The sequence below is a fragment of the Geotrypetes seraphini genome, chromosome 19, assembly GCF_902459505.1.
Source record: "Geotrypetes seraphini chromosome 19, aGeoSer1.1, whole genome shotgun sequence".
NCBI classification, from domain to species: domain Eukaryota; kingdom Metazoa; phylum Chordata; class Amphibia; order Gymnophiona; family Dermophiidae; genus Geotrypetes; species Geotrypetes seraphini.
The window spans coordinates 6,621,990-6,636,083 of record NC_047102.1 but is presented as its reverse complement, the minus strand read 5'-3'; the positions used below and the strand labels follow the sequence as shown (position 1 = coordinate 6,636,083).

The window sequence follows — 14,094 nt, the reverse complement described above, 5'->3', positions numbered from 1 at the left end:
AGGGGGGGGGGGGCACCACGGTGATATTTCACCCTATAACAAAACATAGGGAAAAAGCTGCCCACGAAGTGGGGGGGGAGACTATGCCCTCCCCCAGCAAAGAAAAGGGGGGGGGGAGTTAGACCAGAGCCTGGAACGGCCTCAGAGAGGGGAACAAAGACAGGGAGGAGTCCCTTTGCCTCAGCCCCGTCTCTGCGGAGGTGACCGAGTGCGGGACGGAAGCAAAGGGGGGGGGGGGGGTCCGTGCGAGGTCCGCTCGGCTCTTCTGGAAGTTTCCTCAGAAGCCGAGCGAGCACAGAGTTATAAATAGCCGCGGAGCAGGAGGCCCAGACAACCCCCCCCCCTTTCCTGTAAACCTCCCCCCCCCCCCACCACCACCTTTTTCTTCTCCAGGTTGCGGAGCTTCTTGTCGATGACTCCCAGGATCTGCTTCATGGCTTCGGTCTGCACGGAGCCCGTGGTGCAGGCCGGAGCGGCCGAGGAGGCCTCGCTGCCGCCTGAGCCCGGCACCGCTTTGCTGCTGCTGGTGGCTGAGGGCATCTGTGAGGGGGAGGGAAAGAGAGAAAGAGCGGGTGAGCGCGAGGACGACAAGCAGGCGGCAGACGGGCAGCGCGAGCGCGAGCGACGGAGAGAGCGCGCGCGCGCCGGCCCCCGGCAGCACGGCCGTGACGTCACACCCGCCCCGAGGGAAACGGCCGGCCGCCGCCGCCGCCGCCTCCCCTCTTCCGCCGAGCCCGTACGCTCAACGGTGACGGGAAACGAACGGGGGGAGGGGTGGGGGGACGTCCGCTCAACCGGCGGAGATGGAAGGTAGGTGGCGCCCGCGGCGCGTGCCGGAGCCTCCTCCCGCCTCCCCGTACCTTGCGATAGACACCGGCGCTATAAAAAATATATCTATCCAGGCGAATAGTTCACTGTCGTTAAACTGATCGGACGACCCGCAGCCGCTCCGCCCCGCTGCCGCCGCACCGAGCTAATGAGAACGAGGGACGGGAACTGGAGGGATTTACTCAGGGAAGGGGCCTCTCGCCCGGGCGGCCCCTAACTGCCGCCTGAAAGGAAAGAGGGCGCCGGGGGAGGGGCGGCCCCGCCAGACGTCGGCCCATCCGCTCGCGCGCGACCGCCGAGCAAGGGGCTGCGGTGAGGGAGGAAGCGGGAGGCGCGGCAGCCGCGATTCCGAAGCTCGGGCGCGTCGAGGTCCTTCAGGCGTTCGCCGTGGACAGCCGAAACGGACAATGGAGGCGAAGGAACTGGCTTCCGAGACAACGGTTTTTTTTTGCCACACTCTGAGGACCCCTTCCTTGGCGACCGCTACGATGCCTGATGGAAACCAAACACAAAAGGGGCACCTGCGCTTGTCAGTGTGCGCTGGGCGGAGAAGGCGAACGCTCGTCTGGAAGGCGGCGGAATTGCGAACAAAAGAAAATAAAGGAGTTTCTACGTTTTGTGGAGGGGTTTTGGGGTTTGTTTTTTTTAAACTGTACCGACGTACAAAGATGGTGAAGTGCATAAGCTTGCGAAACAATACTGGAGTTTTTGTTACTGTGAGGAAGTAAAAGATTATAATACAATAATGCAAATGTTTAGTGTGTGGGGGGGAAGTCAAGTTACAGAAGATGGTAATCAACCAAGAGTATGGATAGAGAAAAAAATCAAAGTTATGTGACCCCCCCCCCCCCCAATGCCTCTGCCAAAGAGACAGTAAATTTTTCAGGAGTTCACTAAGTGATGAAGCAAGTTTAGTGGGAGGTGGAGGAGGTCCCTTTTCCCAAGGGGGAGAATATAAAAGGGACTATTAGGTTCTTGGGTTATCCCATGCTCCCTCCGAAGCCCTAGGGAGGCTCCTTCATGATTCCTGAGGAGTGGACAGAGAATATCAAAGTGGATTAAGATAACTGCATTTGATTTTTTTTTGTCCCTGTAGAGGAGGGAGGGGACAGAGACTGAGTGTCAAACCACTGAAAGAAATCAAGAGTAAAAAGTGTGGCGCATGGAAGAAGAAATTGTAAATAGTTTTGCAGTTAACCCAACATCGAAGTTAATAAAGAGTTACAGTTTGTTCAGTTACACCTTGCACTTGGCTGCTCCTTCCAGCTGGAGAGCAGTGCCTGGCCTGAGCATGGTGACTAAGCCCCGGAATCGCATCTCCTCCAGCCTACCGAAGTTATCCAGCCCCGGCCTATGCCCAAGCTCAATAAGAACTGTGAGAGCCCTGGTTGTGGAGTGGCTTTTTCTGTAACACTGAAAGATGTAATGGGTCAATTTGACAAACTGAACAGTAGCAAATCACCTGAACCAGATGGTATACATCCCAGAGTGCCTACATCAGCAATATTGGATTCCACAGACTTTTTTTTTTTTTTTAATACATCCCAGAGTGCAGAGAGAATTGAAAAATGAACTTGCAGCTCTTGTTAGTAAGGAGGGTAGCCAACATCCAGGAAATTATAGACTATTGAGTCTGATGTCGGTGCCAGGCAAAATGGTAGAGACTATTATAAAGAACAAAATGACAACATATACATAAGCATGGATTAATGAGAGAAAAAAAGCCAGCATTGATTTAGTCAAGGGAAATCTTGCCTCACCAAACTAATGCATTTCTTTGAAAGGGTGAATGAACATGTGGATAAAGGTGAGCCGGTTGATATTGTGTATTTGGATTTTTAAAAGGCATTTGACAAAGTACCTCATGAAAGACTTCTGCGGAACTTAGAAAGTCATGGGATAGGAGGTAATGTCCTATTATGGGATTAAGAACTGGTTGAAAGACAGAAAACATAGAGTAGGTTTAAATCAGTGGTCTCAAACTCAAACCCTTTGCAGGGCCACATTTTGGATTTGTAGGTACTTGGAGGGCCGCAGAAAAAAATAGTTAATGTCTTATTAAAGAAATGACAACTTTGCATGATGTAAATACCTACAAATCCAAAATGTGGATTATCTGAAATTATCAGAAGTAATTAAGGAAAGATTTATAAACTATAATTAGTTTATAAATCTTTCCTTAGCTATACACAGCTGAAAGCAGTGCAACATGCAGAAAGTGAAAGATTTTGGACCAACTATTTTGAGGCCCTCGGTATTATAAAGAATGATTCTTTATGAAAAACTTGTGCCTTAAGAGTCCAGCGGTCGCGTCCGCAACTGCCTTCAGCTCTCACCTCCAGCACCGGACACACACACACAAGCTGCACTGCCTCCAATGGTTACCTTACGTTCTGGAACGTTGCTCGCCTCACTGCTGTAACCTCACACAAGCGTTTTCCTGCATCTGTACGCGATTATGGAGTGGAGGGGACAATCGTGTACAGATGCAGAAAAGTGCTTGCGTGAGGTTACAGCAGTGAGGCAGGCAACGTTCCAGAATGCAACCACCGGACACTTAAGGCACAAGTTTTCCATAAAGAATCATTCTTTATAATACCGAGGGCCTCAAAATAGTACCTGTCGGGTCACATGCGGCCCCTGGGCAATGAATTTGAGACCACTGGTTTAATGGTCAATATTCTTAATGGAGAAGGGTAAATAGTGAGGTTCCCCAAGGGTCTGTACTGGGACCCCCTGCTTTTTAACATATTTATTCATGATCTTGAGATGGGAATAACTAGTGAGATCATTAAATTTGCTGATGACACAAAGTTGTTAAATCACAAGAGGATTGTGAAAAATTGCAAGAGGACCTTGTGAGACTGGAAGACTGGGTATCAAAATGGCAGGTGACATTTAATGTGAGCAAGTGCAAAGTGATGTATGTGGAAAAGAGGAACCCAACCTATAGCTATGTGATGTAGGGATCCACATTAAGAATCACTGCCCAGGAAAAGGATCTAGGTGTCATCTTTGAGGATATATTGAAACCCTCAGCTCTGTGCAGCGGCGGCACATTAAAATCTGTTTTGGTATCTAGCTAGGTACTTGGGACCTCGGTTGGCCACTACTGAAAACAGGATGTTGGGCTTGATAGACCTTTGGTCTATCCCAGTATAGCAATTCTTATGTTTTTTTGACCTGCCTAGGGTGGCAGCTTCCTATAGGCTTATGGTTTATTCAAAGTTTAATATACAGTACCACTCTTAATAGCCAGGATAAGAGAGCAGTATGCAATAAAATCATAAAAACATAAATAAGGAAGAAAGGAACACCAAAATCAAAAAAGACAGGAAAGATCCCAGATCAGAAGATTTAGAAAATACCATAAAATAATTGAAACCATATTGAAAATGTGTTATCCTTAAGCTGGGTCCCTGACCTCATCCAGTGAAAAGGCTTGACTGAACAGAAGGACCTTAAGTTGGGTTTTATATTTTATAAATACAGGTTTGGTTTTTAGATCACGAGAGAGTGAATTCCAGAAATAGGTACAAAGACGATAGAACACAGAATGTCAAGAGCTTTCTACATGAGCACGGGTAGGGAAGGGAAAGAAAGAAACTCAATAATTGAATGGAGGTGGCCTCAGTTTATAAGAACAAAAAAATATAATGGATCTCACTAGCATAAAAGTTTGGTAAAAAAGCAAGTTAAACAACTTAGACTCCATCGAGGCCTATACACTTAGTCCAGTGCGTTTCCAGTTGTTTTGTATCATAGGGAAAACGGGTTTTGTCAAACTGCAGAGTACACATTGATGACTTAATGGACTGTGGCGCCATGGAAATTACCAGACTTTTCAAACTACAGTACCCTCATATAATACACATTCCCTTCTAAAATGGAGAATGCAGGTTTTTTGCCACACCCTAGTCTCGTCCAAAATATGCCCATACCACACCCCTTTGCCATATGCACATGTTTGTGTTTTGCACCTATTATGTCTCAGCTTTCTAAAATCAGGCTTTAGATATTATCAATAAGAAATACATTTAAACACATCTTTGCCAGCTAAAAATTTCCATTTATTCATTTAGGAGGACCAGCCACCAGAGGGTAGCATACAGCATGATACTGCAATTCTATCTTTGATGTTCCATCAGGCTGTGTTCCTTTTTATATGGTTCACAAACAAAGAAACTGTGAAATTTAATTGAAGCTAAAAAGCTACTATCTTATCGGGGGGGGGGGGTTCTCTTCAAAACACATTCTTCTGTCACATACCTCATTCCATTCCCACCTATTGCAGTGGACTTGAATAAGGAACACCAACCCCCTTTTCTTCTGATTAGACGAAAGGCAATTGTCTCTATTTTCCTAATTCTTCTGGCTCACAAATTAACCCTTGCTTTAACATATGGACACTGGGTTTCAATTTATATTTACAATGCGAACACAATATACACATTTTAAATGTTGGTTTCTGCATGTCCATAAACAAGGAGAGATTTCAGATGACCACCTATGCATATAACCTGCCTTGCTCAAGAGGTCACAATCAAGAACAAGACAATCTAAGTGCCCCCATTGCCTGCCCTTTCTCACACATGCTGATCCCAGACCCCAAGCCGGGGGGTGCCTGAGTTACAAAGTATTTGACTGCAGGCCAAGTAGGCGTGTTGTTCTAGGAAACAGTGCTAAAAAAAACCAGGATCAGATTCAAAGCATAGTGCTCAGGTTGCTCTAAAGTATCTGAACTCTAGGCCAGGCCTCAACAAATTTTCTTTGAATCAGCTGAGATCTTTCACCCCCTCCTGTCCCTTCACCCCATTCTCTCTGCCAAGGTTGAAGAGCAGAATGGATTGAAAGAGAATCGTATCAGAGATCTACTATTGCTCCAGTAGGGCATGATTTACTAAGGCTATTTTCCCATTCTGTGTAAAGGAAAAGAAAACTTAGTAAATCGAGCCTTTCAAGCACCATTGAGGCTAGTGTTGCTCTCCTTTTTCCCCATAACTCCCAGCCTCTCATTCCCCTTTCCTGTCTTCTAGTCTGCTCATCTCATTATTTCCCTCCACCATTGACCACACCTTCAACTCTAGGCAGCTCTTACAACTCTGAAGCTAGTCAGCACCCACCCCCATGTAGCCAATCACGCCCTCCCCAAGTAACCTTCAACAGCAGGAAGCTGTTCATCCACCCAAGCCTCTAGTACCCATATAACCAGCTAAATCCCCCCCATACACACATCGTGACTTTTCACAGCCATTCTGCGGTAGGTTTAAATCCTTACTGTGATGTGAAAATTTTCCTTTTCCTCTTTTGATTTCTCCTGTTGTGTATATGTCACGCTGAATGGTTTCTGATATTTATGTTCAAATCTGTTTAATTATAAACAAAATAGAAAATACAAACAACAGAGTCGAGATTAATCAAGAAACAGTCAACAAGGCATAACAGGTCTAGTAGAATGCAACCCTTCCCTATCCTCCAAAACCTCCCCAGCAAAACAAAGCAAACCCCCCCCCCTCCATAGGAGCAGTAAAGGTAGCTATCCTTAGGTGTCAAAAACGCCAGAGGCCCGTACTTTTGTGGCCTCTGGGTCTTCCAAAAGGTTTGTCAATAAAAAAAGGAGAAAGAAGCTGTGTCTGGTCCCGAACTAGAGCTCAATAACCAGCAGACCGCCTATGAGATTGAGTTCAAAATGAGGCTTCGTCCTCTCGGGGACAAAGAAACTAGATAAGCGCCCCAAATGAGTAAAAAACGGCTACGCCTGCACAGGCGGCCCACAAGGCCAGGTTGTGCACCAGAGATCGCCATCCCCAAAAGGAGGCCAGCTCGAACACCGTTCAAAACTGTAAGATACATTTACGAGCAAGGAGATACACTGAGTCAGATGTGGCGAAAAGATCTAGGGAGATGAGGAGCACATCTTTCCTGCCTTCCAGAATCAGGCCTAACATATTTAGTGAGGCTAAGGAGTGTGTATTTGCTAGAATGATTAGAATGGAAATCTGTTTGGCGAGGATGGAGCTAATCTGTGAGTTGAACTGCAATCAATTTCTCTATAATTTTGGAAACAAATGGCAGATTTGTTATCAACTGAAGAAAGATCAGACTTTGGGTTTTCTGTTTTTCCAGCTATCAAAATGACTGAAGTAGTGCATAATGGTTAGTAACTGGGAAGGAAATAAGGCCTATAGGGGCTGATTCTATAAATGCCATCTAAGTCTCCTCGCATTTTAACATCTATTGAAGTGCAGGCTCTGTCTAAGGGATTATCTTTTGACATGATGTCTTTAAGATTCAAATTGAGATTGAGCGTTTTTTTGTTTGTTTTTATCAAACTCTTCAACTTAAGCATTATTTTCACGACATACATCTGAAGGAAGATCCTACTCCAGCTTTGCAGAAGAAAATTGCTGGTATCGGTTATTTTCTTTCTCCATAAATAAACACACTGTGCTGTGTAGTCTTCCTCATCCCTTTGAATTTTTTAAACTTCATTCTTTGAATATCACTTTGGAACTACTCTAATTTAGTCTTCATGTTGAGAATTTGAGTATTGAATGTATCTACACCTAATTCTTCCTTTAACAAATCCTCCTGACCTGCTACCTCTTTTTGATGTTATCAATTTCATGATTGGTTCTCATAATGATTAAAACTATTATGTCCAACCTGCATCAAGTTTTGTTCAATATATCTGTTAGAAAGTTTGGTGCCACAAGATGGCAGTAAAATGACACTTTATCAGGTCTTTACAATGAAGAACACTGGTTGCAATGAGTCTACTAGGGATTGTAAAATAAGACACAACATACAGGTTGGAGGGGAAAACCTTTTTTATTGATAAGATGTACTTAAAATCTTGGCCCAGAAGGTGGAAGACAAGTGACCTAAGGGCATGTTTTCTGCCAAACCCTGTATTCTGTGAACCAGTATATCTGCTCCCACAAGGTTAGGTCTCGTACTTAACAGTGGATATCCTAACAGACAACTGTCCAGAGGCAAAACAGAAAAACGAAGGATGGAGAGACTCTTCTTCTTCTACATTGATTGATACATTCTCCTACATTTTGGTTCAGTGATTGAAAGATGCCCACAACTACTTCAGTTCCATTAATGATATCTCTGTTCAGTCATTGGCACCAAGATTCTAACCTTTCCTTGGCAGAAGTGAAAGATTGGAGGGTAGCCAATGTTACACCGATTTTTTAAAAAAGGATTCAAGAGGAGATCTGGGAAATTACAGACCGGGAAGCCTGACTTCAGGGCCGAGCAAAATGGTGAAAACAATTGTAAAAAATAAAATTGTGGAACATGTAGACAAACATGAGACAGCATGGGTTCAGCCGAAGGAGATTTTGCCTCACCAATTTGCTTGACTTCTTTGAAGGTGTAAATACACATGTGAATAAAGGTGAGCCGGTTGATATAGTGTATCTAAATTTTCAGAAAGCTTTTGACAAAGTTCCTCATGAGAGGCTTCTGAGAAAATTAGAGTCAAGTGGCAAAGTGGATTAGGAATTGGTTATCGGATAGAAAACAGAGGGTAGGGTTAAATGGTCATTTTTCTTAATGGAGGAGAGTAAACAGTGGAGTGCCACAGGGATCTATACTGGGACCAGTTCTATTTAACTTATTTATAAATTATCTGCAAATTGGAACGACGAGTGAGGTGATTAAATTTGCAGAGGACATTAAACTGTTCAAAGTTGTTAAAACGCAGCAGATTGTGAAACATTGCGGTAACTGTGATTTGAGTTGTTCTTCCCAATGTGCATCACTTTGCATTTGTCTACATTAATTTCATCTGCCACTTGGACACACAGTCTTCCAATTTCCTAAGGTGTCCAAGTGGCAGATGAAATTAATGTAGACAAATGCAAAGTGATGCACATTGGGAAGAACAACCCAAATCACAGTTACCGGATGCTAGGGTCCACCTTGGGAGTTAGTGCCCAAGAAAAGGATCTGGGTGTCATTGTAGACAATACAATGAAACCTTCCACCCAATGTACGGCGGTGGCCAAAACAAACAAGATGCTAGGAATTATTAAAAAAGGGATGGTTAACAAGACTAAGAGTGTTATAATGCCTCTGTATCGCTCCATGGTAGGCCTCACCTGGAATATTATGTTCAATTCTGGTCTCCTTATCTCAAGAAAGATATAGCGGCACTAGAAAAAGTTCAAAGAGCAACCAAGATGATAAAGGGGATGGAACTCCTCTCGTATGAGGAAAGACTAAAAAGGTTATGGCTCTTCAGCTTTTTAGATCCACAATTCATCAAGCTGCTAGGACTCGAGCATGAGTCGATGGCACCTAACAACAGCAAGGTTTACACTGATATTTATTTAACCATTTATATTCCACGTATCCGAAATCTATGCAGGTTACAACATCACATAAATTAGAGTAGTACAATTATACAATAACAACATTAACACACAACATAATTCTTATAAAATTCATCATACAGCTCATGAAGCAACACCAAATATGAACTAAGCCACTTCCAAATCCTGAAAAGCATTGAGCCTTCAAACTCTGTGTATGTTGTATTCTTTTAGGCCTGAACTGGGTGGGGCAGTGAGTGGAGGTTAATGGGATTTAGGGTCACAGTAGCCTATTTGCATCTAATAGCATTTGCATAGCAATGCATAGCATTTAATCCAAAAATGTTTTATCAGTGACCAGTGCTCCCATTTTTCTCATACCTCATTCAGGACGTGCACGTAGAGGAAAATTTGTGACTTTAATGGCTGACCTCCATTAACTGCTGGTCCTAGTTTTGTTTGGCAAATACAGGAAGCAGTTTACATGGCTACGCACTGCTCTGCTTCCTTAGGCCCTCTGAAATAGTATTATTGTAATGGGATAATACAGATTAGGGACAGTTCCCTGAGGAAGGTCAGTACTTTGATGACTGACTCATTTCCTTTTCCTGCCCTAGTGCATGCGATAATGGATCTCGCCACAGACATACACACCCTTTATATCTAGAGAATCCCTCAGCAGGGAGGTCTTAGGCTTCTACCCTGGCTCTGATCAGACAGCAAAGTACGTTGATGCAATAAAAATAGCAATAATCAAATTATGGCTCACACACTGCCTGGATATCTGCAAATTGTTATATTCTTCATTGGCTATAGCATGCAAGAAGTCATTTGTAGGCCTGCTCTCTCAAACCTGAAGAATTGTTCTTTATGGCTCATATTCAGATTTCCTGAAGTGGCACCCATTCCCATAGGAGCCAATTTTCCAAAATTATTAGGGGTGCTAAAGCCAATGGAAAATACCTCTCCTTGGACGCAGTCAAGGAGTTTTTTTCAGTACTGGGGGTGCTCAAGTACCCACAGAGCTGGCACCTACGCCCCTTACCAACTTAGCTTTTGCAATCAGTCCAGCCCTTTTACAGGAGCCTAAAGTCGTAGAATCTAGCAGATCCTTAGCAGGTGCTTGACTCAAACTGGCTTATTGCCAGCACTACAGGGATTAATCTAGGGCACTGGGCAAGCCAAAGATTAGTTGTGCCTACTGGACAGCAATGTCATAGGACCTACCACAGAATAACTGATTCCCAGTAAAAAAAAAAAAGCTAAAAACATCTACAAAGTTAATCAATGAGGATTTAGTTGCCTGTTGACTCAAAGTAAGAGAAAAGCCATAGATGAGGAAAACACATTAGTGTTAGCAGCATTTTCATGAGTATTAGTATTTGTAGAAAAAGAATACACAAATCGACAAGACAGAGAAAGATCAGATTCAGAATTGCTAAGTTACCCATTTCCTGCAGTGAGACCTTTTGGCCAGTAGAAAGGGTAGATGTGAATCACTTATTTACTCTTTCCAAAAAGACTCGGGAAGGAGATAGCAGCGGAGTTACAAAGGTGGTTGACAGTATGTATTTACAAAGAGGTAGAAAGATTAATGACAAGGGGCTGTAAGGTTCAGAGGTACGCAGATGAGCCTTACAAAGGTTGTATAGCAGATCAGTATTGGAGAATGACATGGGGACAAATTATTCCCCATCCCGTCCTCGCGAGTTTTGTCCCTGCCCCATTCCTGTAAGCTCTGCCTTAACCGCACAAGCCTCAAACACGTATGCTGTTAAAGTGTTTGAGGCTTGTGCAAATGAGGATGGAGTTTGCAGGAAAGGGACAGGGAAAAATTTGCCGGGATGGGATGGGAAAATGAATTTCCACGGAGACAGGGAAAAATTTGTCCCCGTGTCATTCTCTAATCAGTATCAGTGAGCTATGTCATAGTTGACAAGCTAGATTAGCATTTGAGATAGCTTCCAAGAGTATCTAAGGTCTGTTGAATTTCAGGAAAAGGTATGTTTTTAGGAGGTAGATGTTTTGACCAGTTGGCTCAGTTCTGGGTCTTTGGTGGCAGCTTGGTAAGATAGTAGGCCGCATGTCAATGGGTAGTGTAAATGTGTGCAATTAAATGTTGCGGTTCCACGTGTGGCAGACGTGATTCTAAAATCTTAGCGCGTTCAAGTTGGCCACGCCCCTGACCCATCCACCCCACATGTATGCCCCTTGGCAATTAAGTATTAGAAGGGAGCTGACGCCGGCGTGAGCAGCAAGTAGAAGATGCTGCTCGAGCCAGCAAACATTTAAAGAGGTACGGGGAGGGGGGTGGAGAGGAAGAGAGACACCGACGCCCCCTGTGAAGATGGTGCCCAGGGCCTCTGCCCACCCCCTTATTATGCCTCTGTATTTTTTCCTCACCTTCCTCTGGGTGACTCACTTCTTTTCTTATCTAGAATTATAATTATTTAGACCAGGGCTGCCCAAGGCCGGTGCTCGAGATCTACTGGTAGGCCAGGGTTTCAGGATATCCACAATGAACATGCATAAGAGAGAGATTTGCATACCAAGAAGGCAGTGCAGGCAAATCTCTCTCATGCATATTCATTGCGGATATCCTGAAAACCTGGCCTGCCAGTAGATCTCGAGGACCGGACTTGGGCAGCCCTGATTTAGATGAACAGTGCATTGTGGCAGGGCTATCACACTTTCTGCTCTTTTCTGTGAGCAAAACCTGGAGCCTCTGCCTGCCTCCCTCTCCCCCCAGCAGTACAGTAATTGCTGTAAGATTAGACAGGAAACTGTACCATTATTATTGCTCTTAAGGAGCCAGCGTTATCAAAAAACAACACTCAGGGGCTGTCCTCACAGGAAGGGAATGAGGAACGATCAGTGGCGCAATAACCCAGCTCGGGAATTTACTCATGCTTTTAACACAGAAGGTGGAAGACAAACAACCCTTTTCCCCCTAGAAGGGGTCAGTATAGCACAGAAGCTACTACTGCTACTATTGATTATTTCTATTGCACTACCAGATGCACGCAGCGCTGTATGTTAAACACGCAAGATACGGTCCCTACTTGAAACAGCTTACAATCTAAATCAGTGGTCTCAAACTCAAACCCTTTGTAGGGCCAAATTTTGGATATGGAGGTACATGGAGAGCCGCAAAAAAATAGTTAATGTCTTATTAGAGAAATTACAATTTTGCATGAGGTAAAACTCTTTATAGTTTATAAATCTTTCCTTTTGGCTAAGTCTTAATAATAATATTGTCATTTATAGCTAAAGAGACATATGATCAAGAAACTGTTTTATTTCACTTTTGTGATTATGATAAACATACCGAGGGCCTCAAAATAGTACCTGGCGGGCCGCATGTGGCCCCTGGGCCGCAAGTTTGAGACCACTGATCTAAATGATGACAGACACACAGGACACAGGTTGGCTCAATATATGTCGTCACATCTCTTAAATATTTAAATATATATATATTTGTAAAAGTGCTCAGACCACTAACCCTCTTGTTTAGTGATTTCCAGCCCTCCGGGCATAAGCTGCTGTGACAAGTTGTAATAAGCCCTTCCTGATGGGTCGAGTCAGGAGCTGGCAGTAGAATAGAAAGGTACAGATGAGAGAGACTTACCCAAAGAACGGAGTTCCCAGGGCGGGATATAGGGAGAGATATTGAGGAGCTGCAGAGTGGGTACACTTGTAGGTCGGTAAGAGGAGTTTGATCTGTATGCAGAAGCGAACAGAGAGCCAATGAAGCGATTTGAGGAGAGGGGCAACAAGAGCATAACAACCCTGGCGGAATACAAGGTGTGCAGCAGAATTCTGAACAGATTGAAAGGGGGAGAGATGGGATAGTGGGAGACCTACAAGAAGCACATTGCAATCATCCAGGCAAGAGGTGACAACAGGTGGCAGCTTGTTCAGAAACTCTTGACCTTTTGTACCTCCAAATCACTCAAAAATTGTTATCCTTCAAACTCTTTTTAAGGTTTGGAAACAGAAAATAATCAGATGGAGCAAGATCTGGTGAGTAGGATGAACGGTCCATGCACTGAAACTCCAACTGCGTCAAAACATCCATCGTTTTGCCAGTCTTGTGAGCAGGTGCATTGTTTTGCAAAAAGAGAACTCCTTTTCGCAGCTTCCCTCTCCTTTTTTCTTTCAATGCCTCCTTTTTTCTTTCAATGCACAGGAAGTTACAGCAAGTTACAGTAGTATTCTCCATTAACTGTTTGGCCCCTTGAAAGATAGTCATTACAACACCTTCCTGATTCCAAAACACTGTGGCCATGACATTTCCTGCTAACATTTGGGTCTTGAATTTATGGCCTTGGAGAACCTGAGTGCTGCCATTGCATGGACTGTTGTTTTGTCTCAGAATCATAGTGGTGTAACCATGTTTCATCAACAGTAATTAGTTGTTCCAAAAATGTTGGCACCAGCTTGCTGAAATGCTGCAAAATCAACTTGGAAGTGTCCATTTGACGTTGTTTCTCATTAGCATTCAACCATTTGGACATCAACTTGACTGACAATTTCAGCATACCCAGCTGCTCATGGATTATACACCCAACACATTCCTTGGATATTTGTAATGTCTCAGCAATTGTTTTAGTCGATATTCGCCAATCTGCCAAATCAGGTCATAGACATGATCAACAATTTCAGGAGTTTACACTATTTGAGGCCTCCCAGACCTTGCTGCATCTTCAGTCTCGAAATCTCCACATTGAAAGTTTGCACACCACTTCTTCACTGCGGAGTATGATAGGCATTTGCCACTCAATGTTTGCATCATGATGTTTGCATCAATGCTGCATTCATGAATTTCCTTTGGAGTTTTCTTCTGCAGGAATAGGAACTTCATGATGGCTCGGAGTTCCACACTTTAAAATTCCACACTTTTTGTTGACATGGTTCAATCAATGATTTGAAAAATGTC

General features: G+C 43.9%; 1 protein-coding gene across 3 annotated transcripts in view; it reads right to left on the bottom strand.

The window, feature by feature from the left end:
- CAPRIN1 (cell cycle associated protein 1) overlaps positions 1–1,233 on the bottom strand; it is a 45,391-nt gene extending 44,158 nt beyond the window's left edge. The window contains exons 1-2 of one of the 3 annotated variants that reach the window (XR_004537578.1): positions 861–1,232; positions 379–540 (exon numbers count right to left, since the gene is read on the bottom strand). Coding sequence is in view for 2 of the 3 variants with exons in the window: in XM_033928220.1 (XP_033784111.1) it covers positions 379–540 (162 nt within the window). In the remaining variant the exon portion in view is untranslated. Of the gene's footprint in view, positions 1–378; positions 541–860 lie in introns of all 3 variants that reach the window. The other 2 variants (XM_033928220.1, XM_033928219.1) reach the window with 2 other exon arrangements.
- Between the last annotated feature and the right edge of the window lie 12,861 nt (positions 1,234–14,094).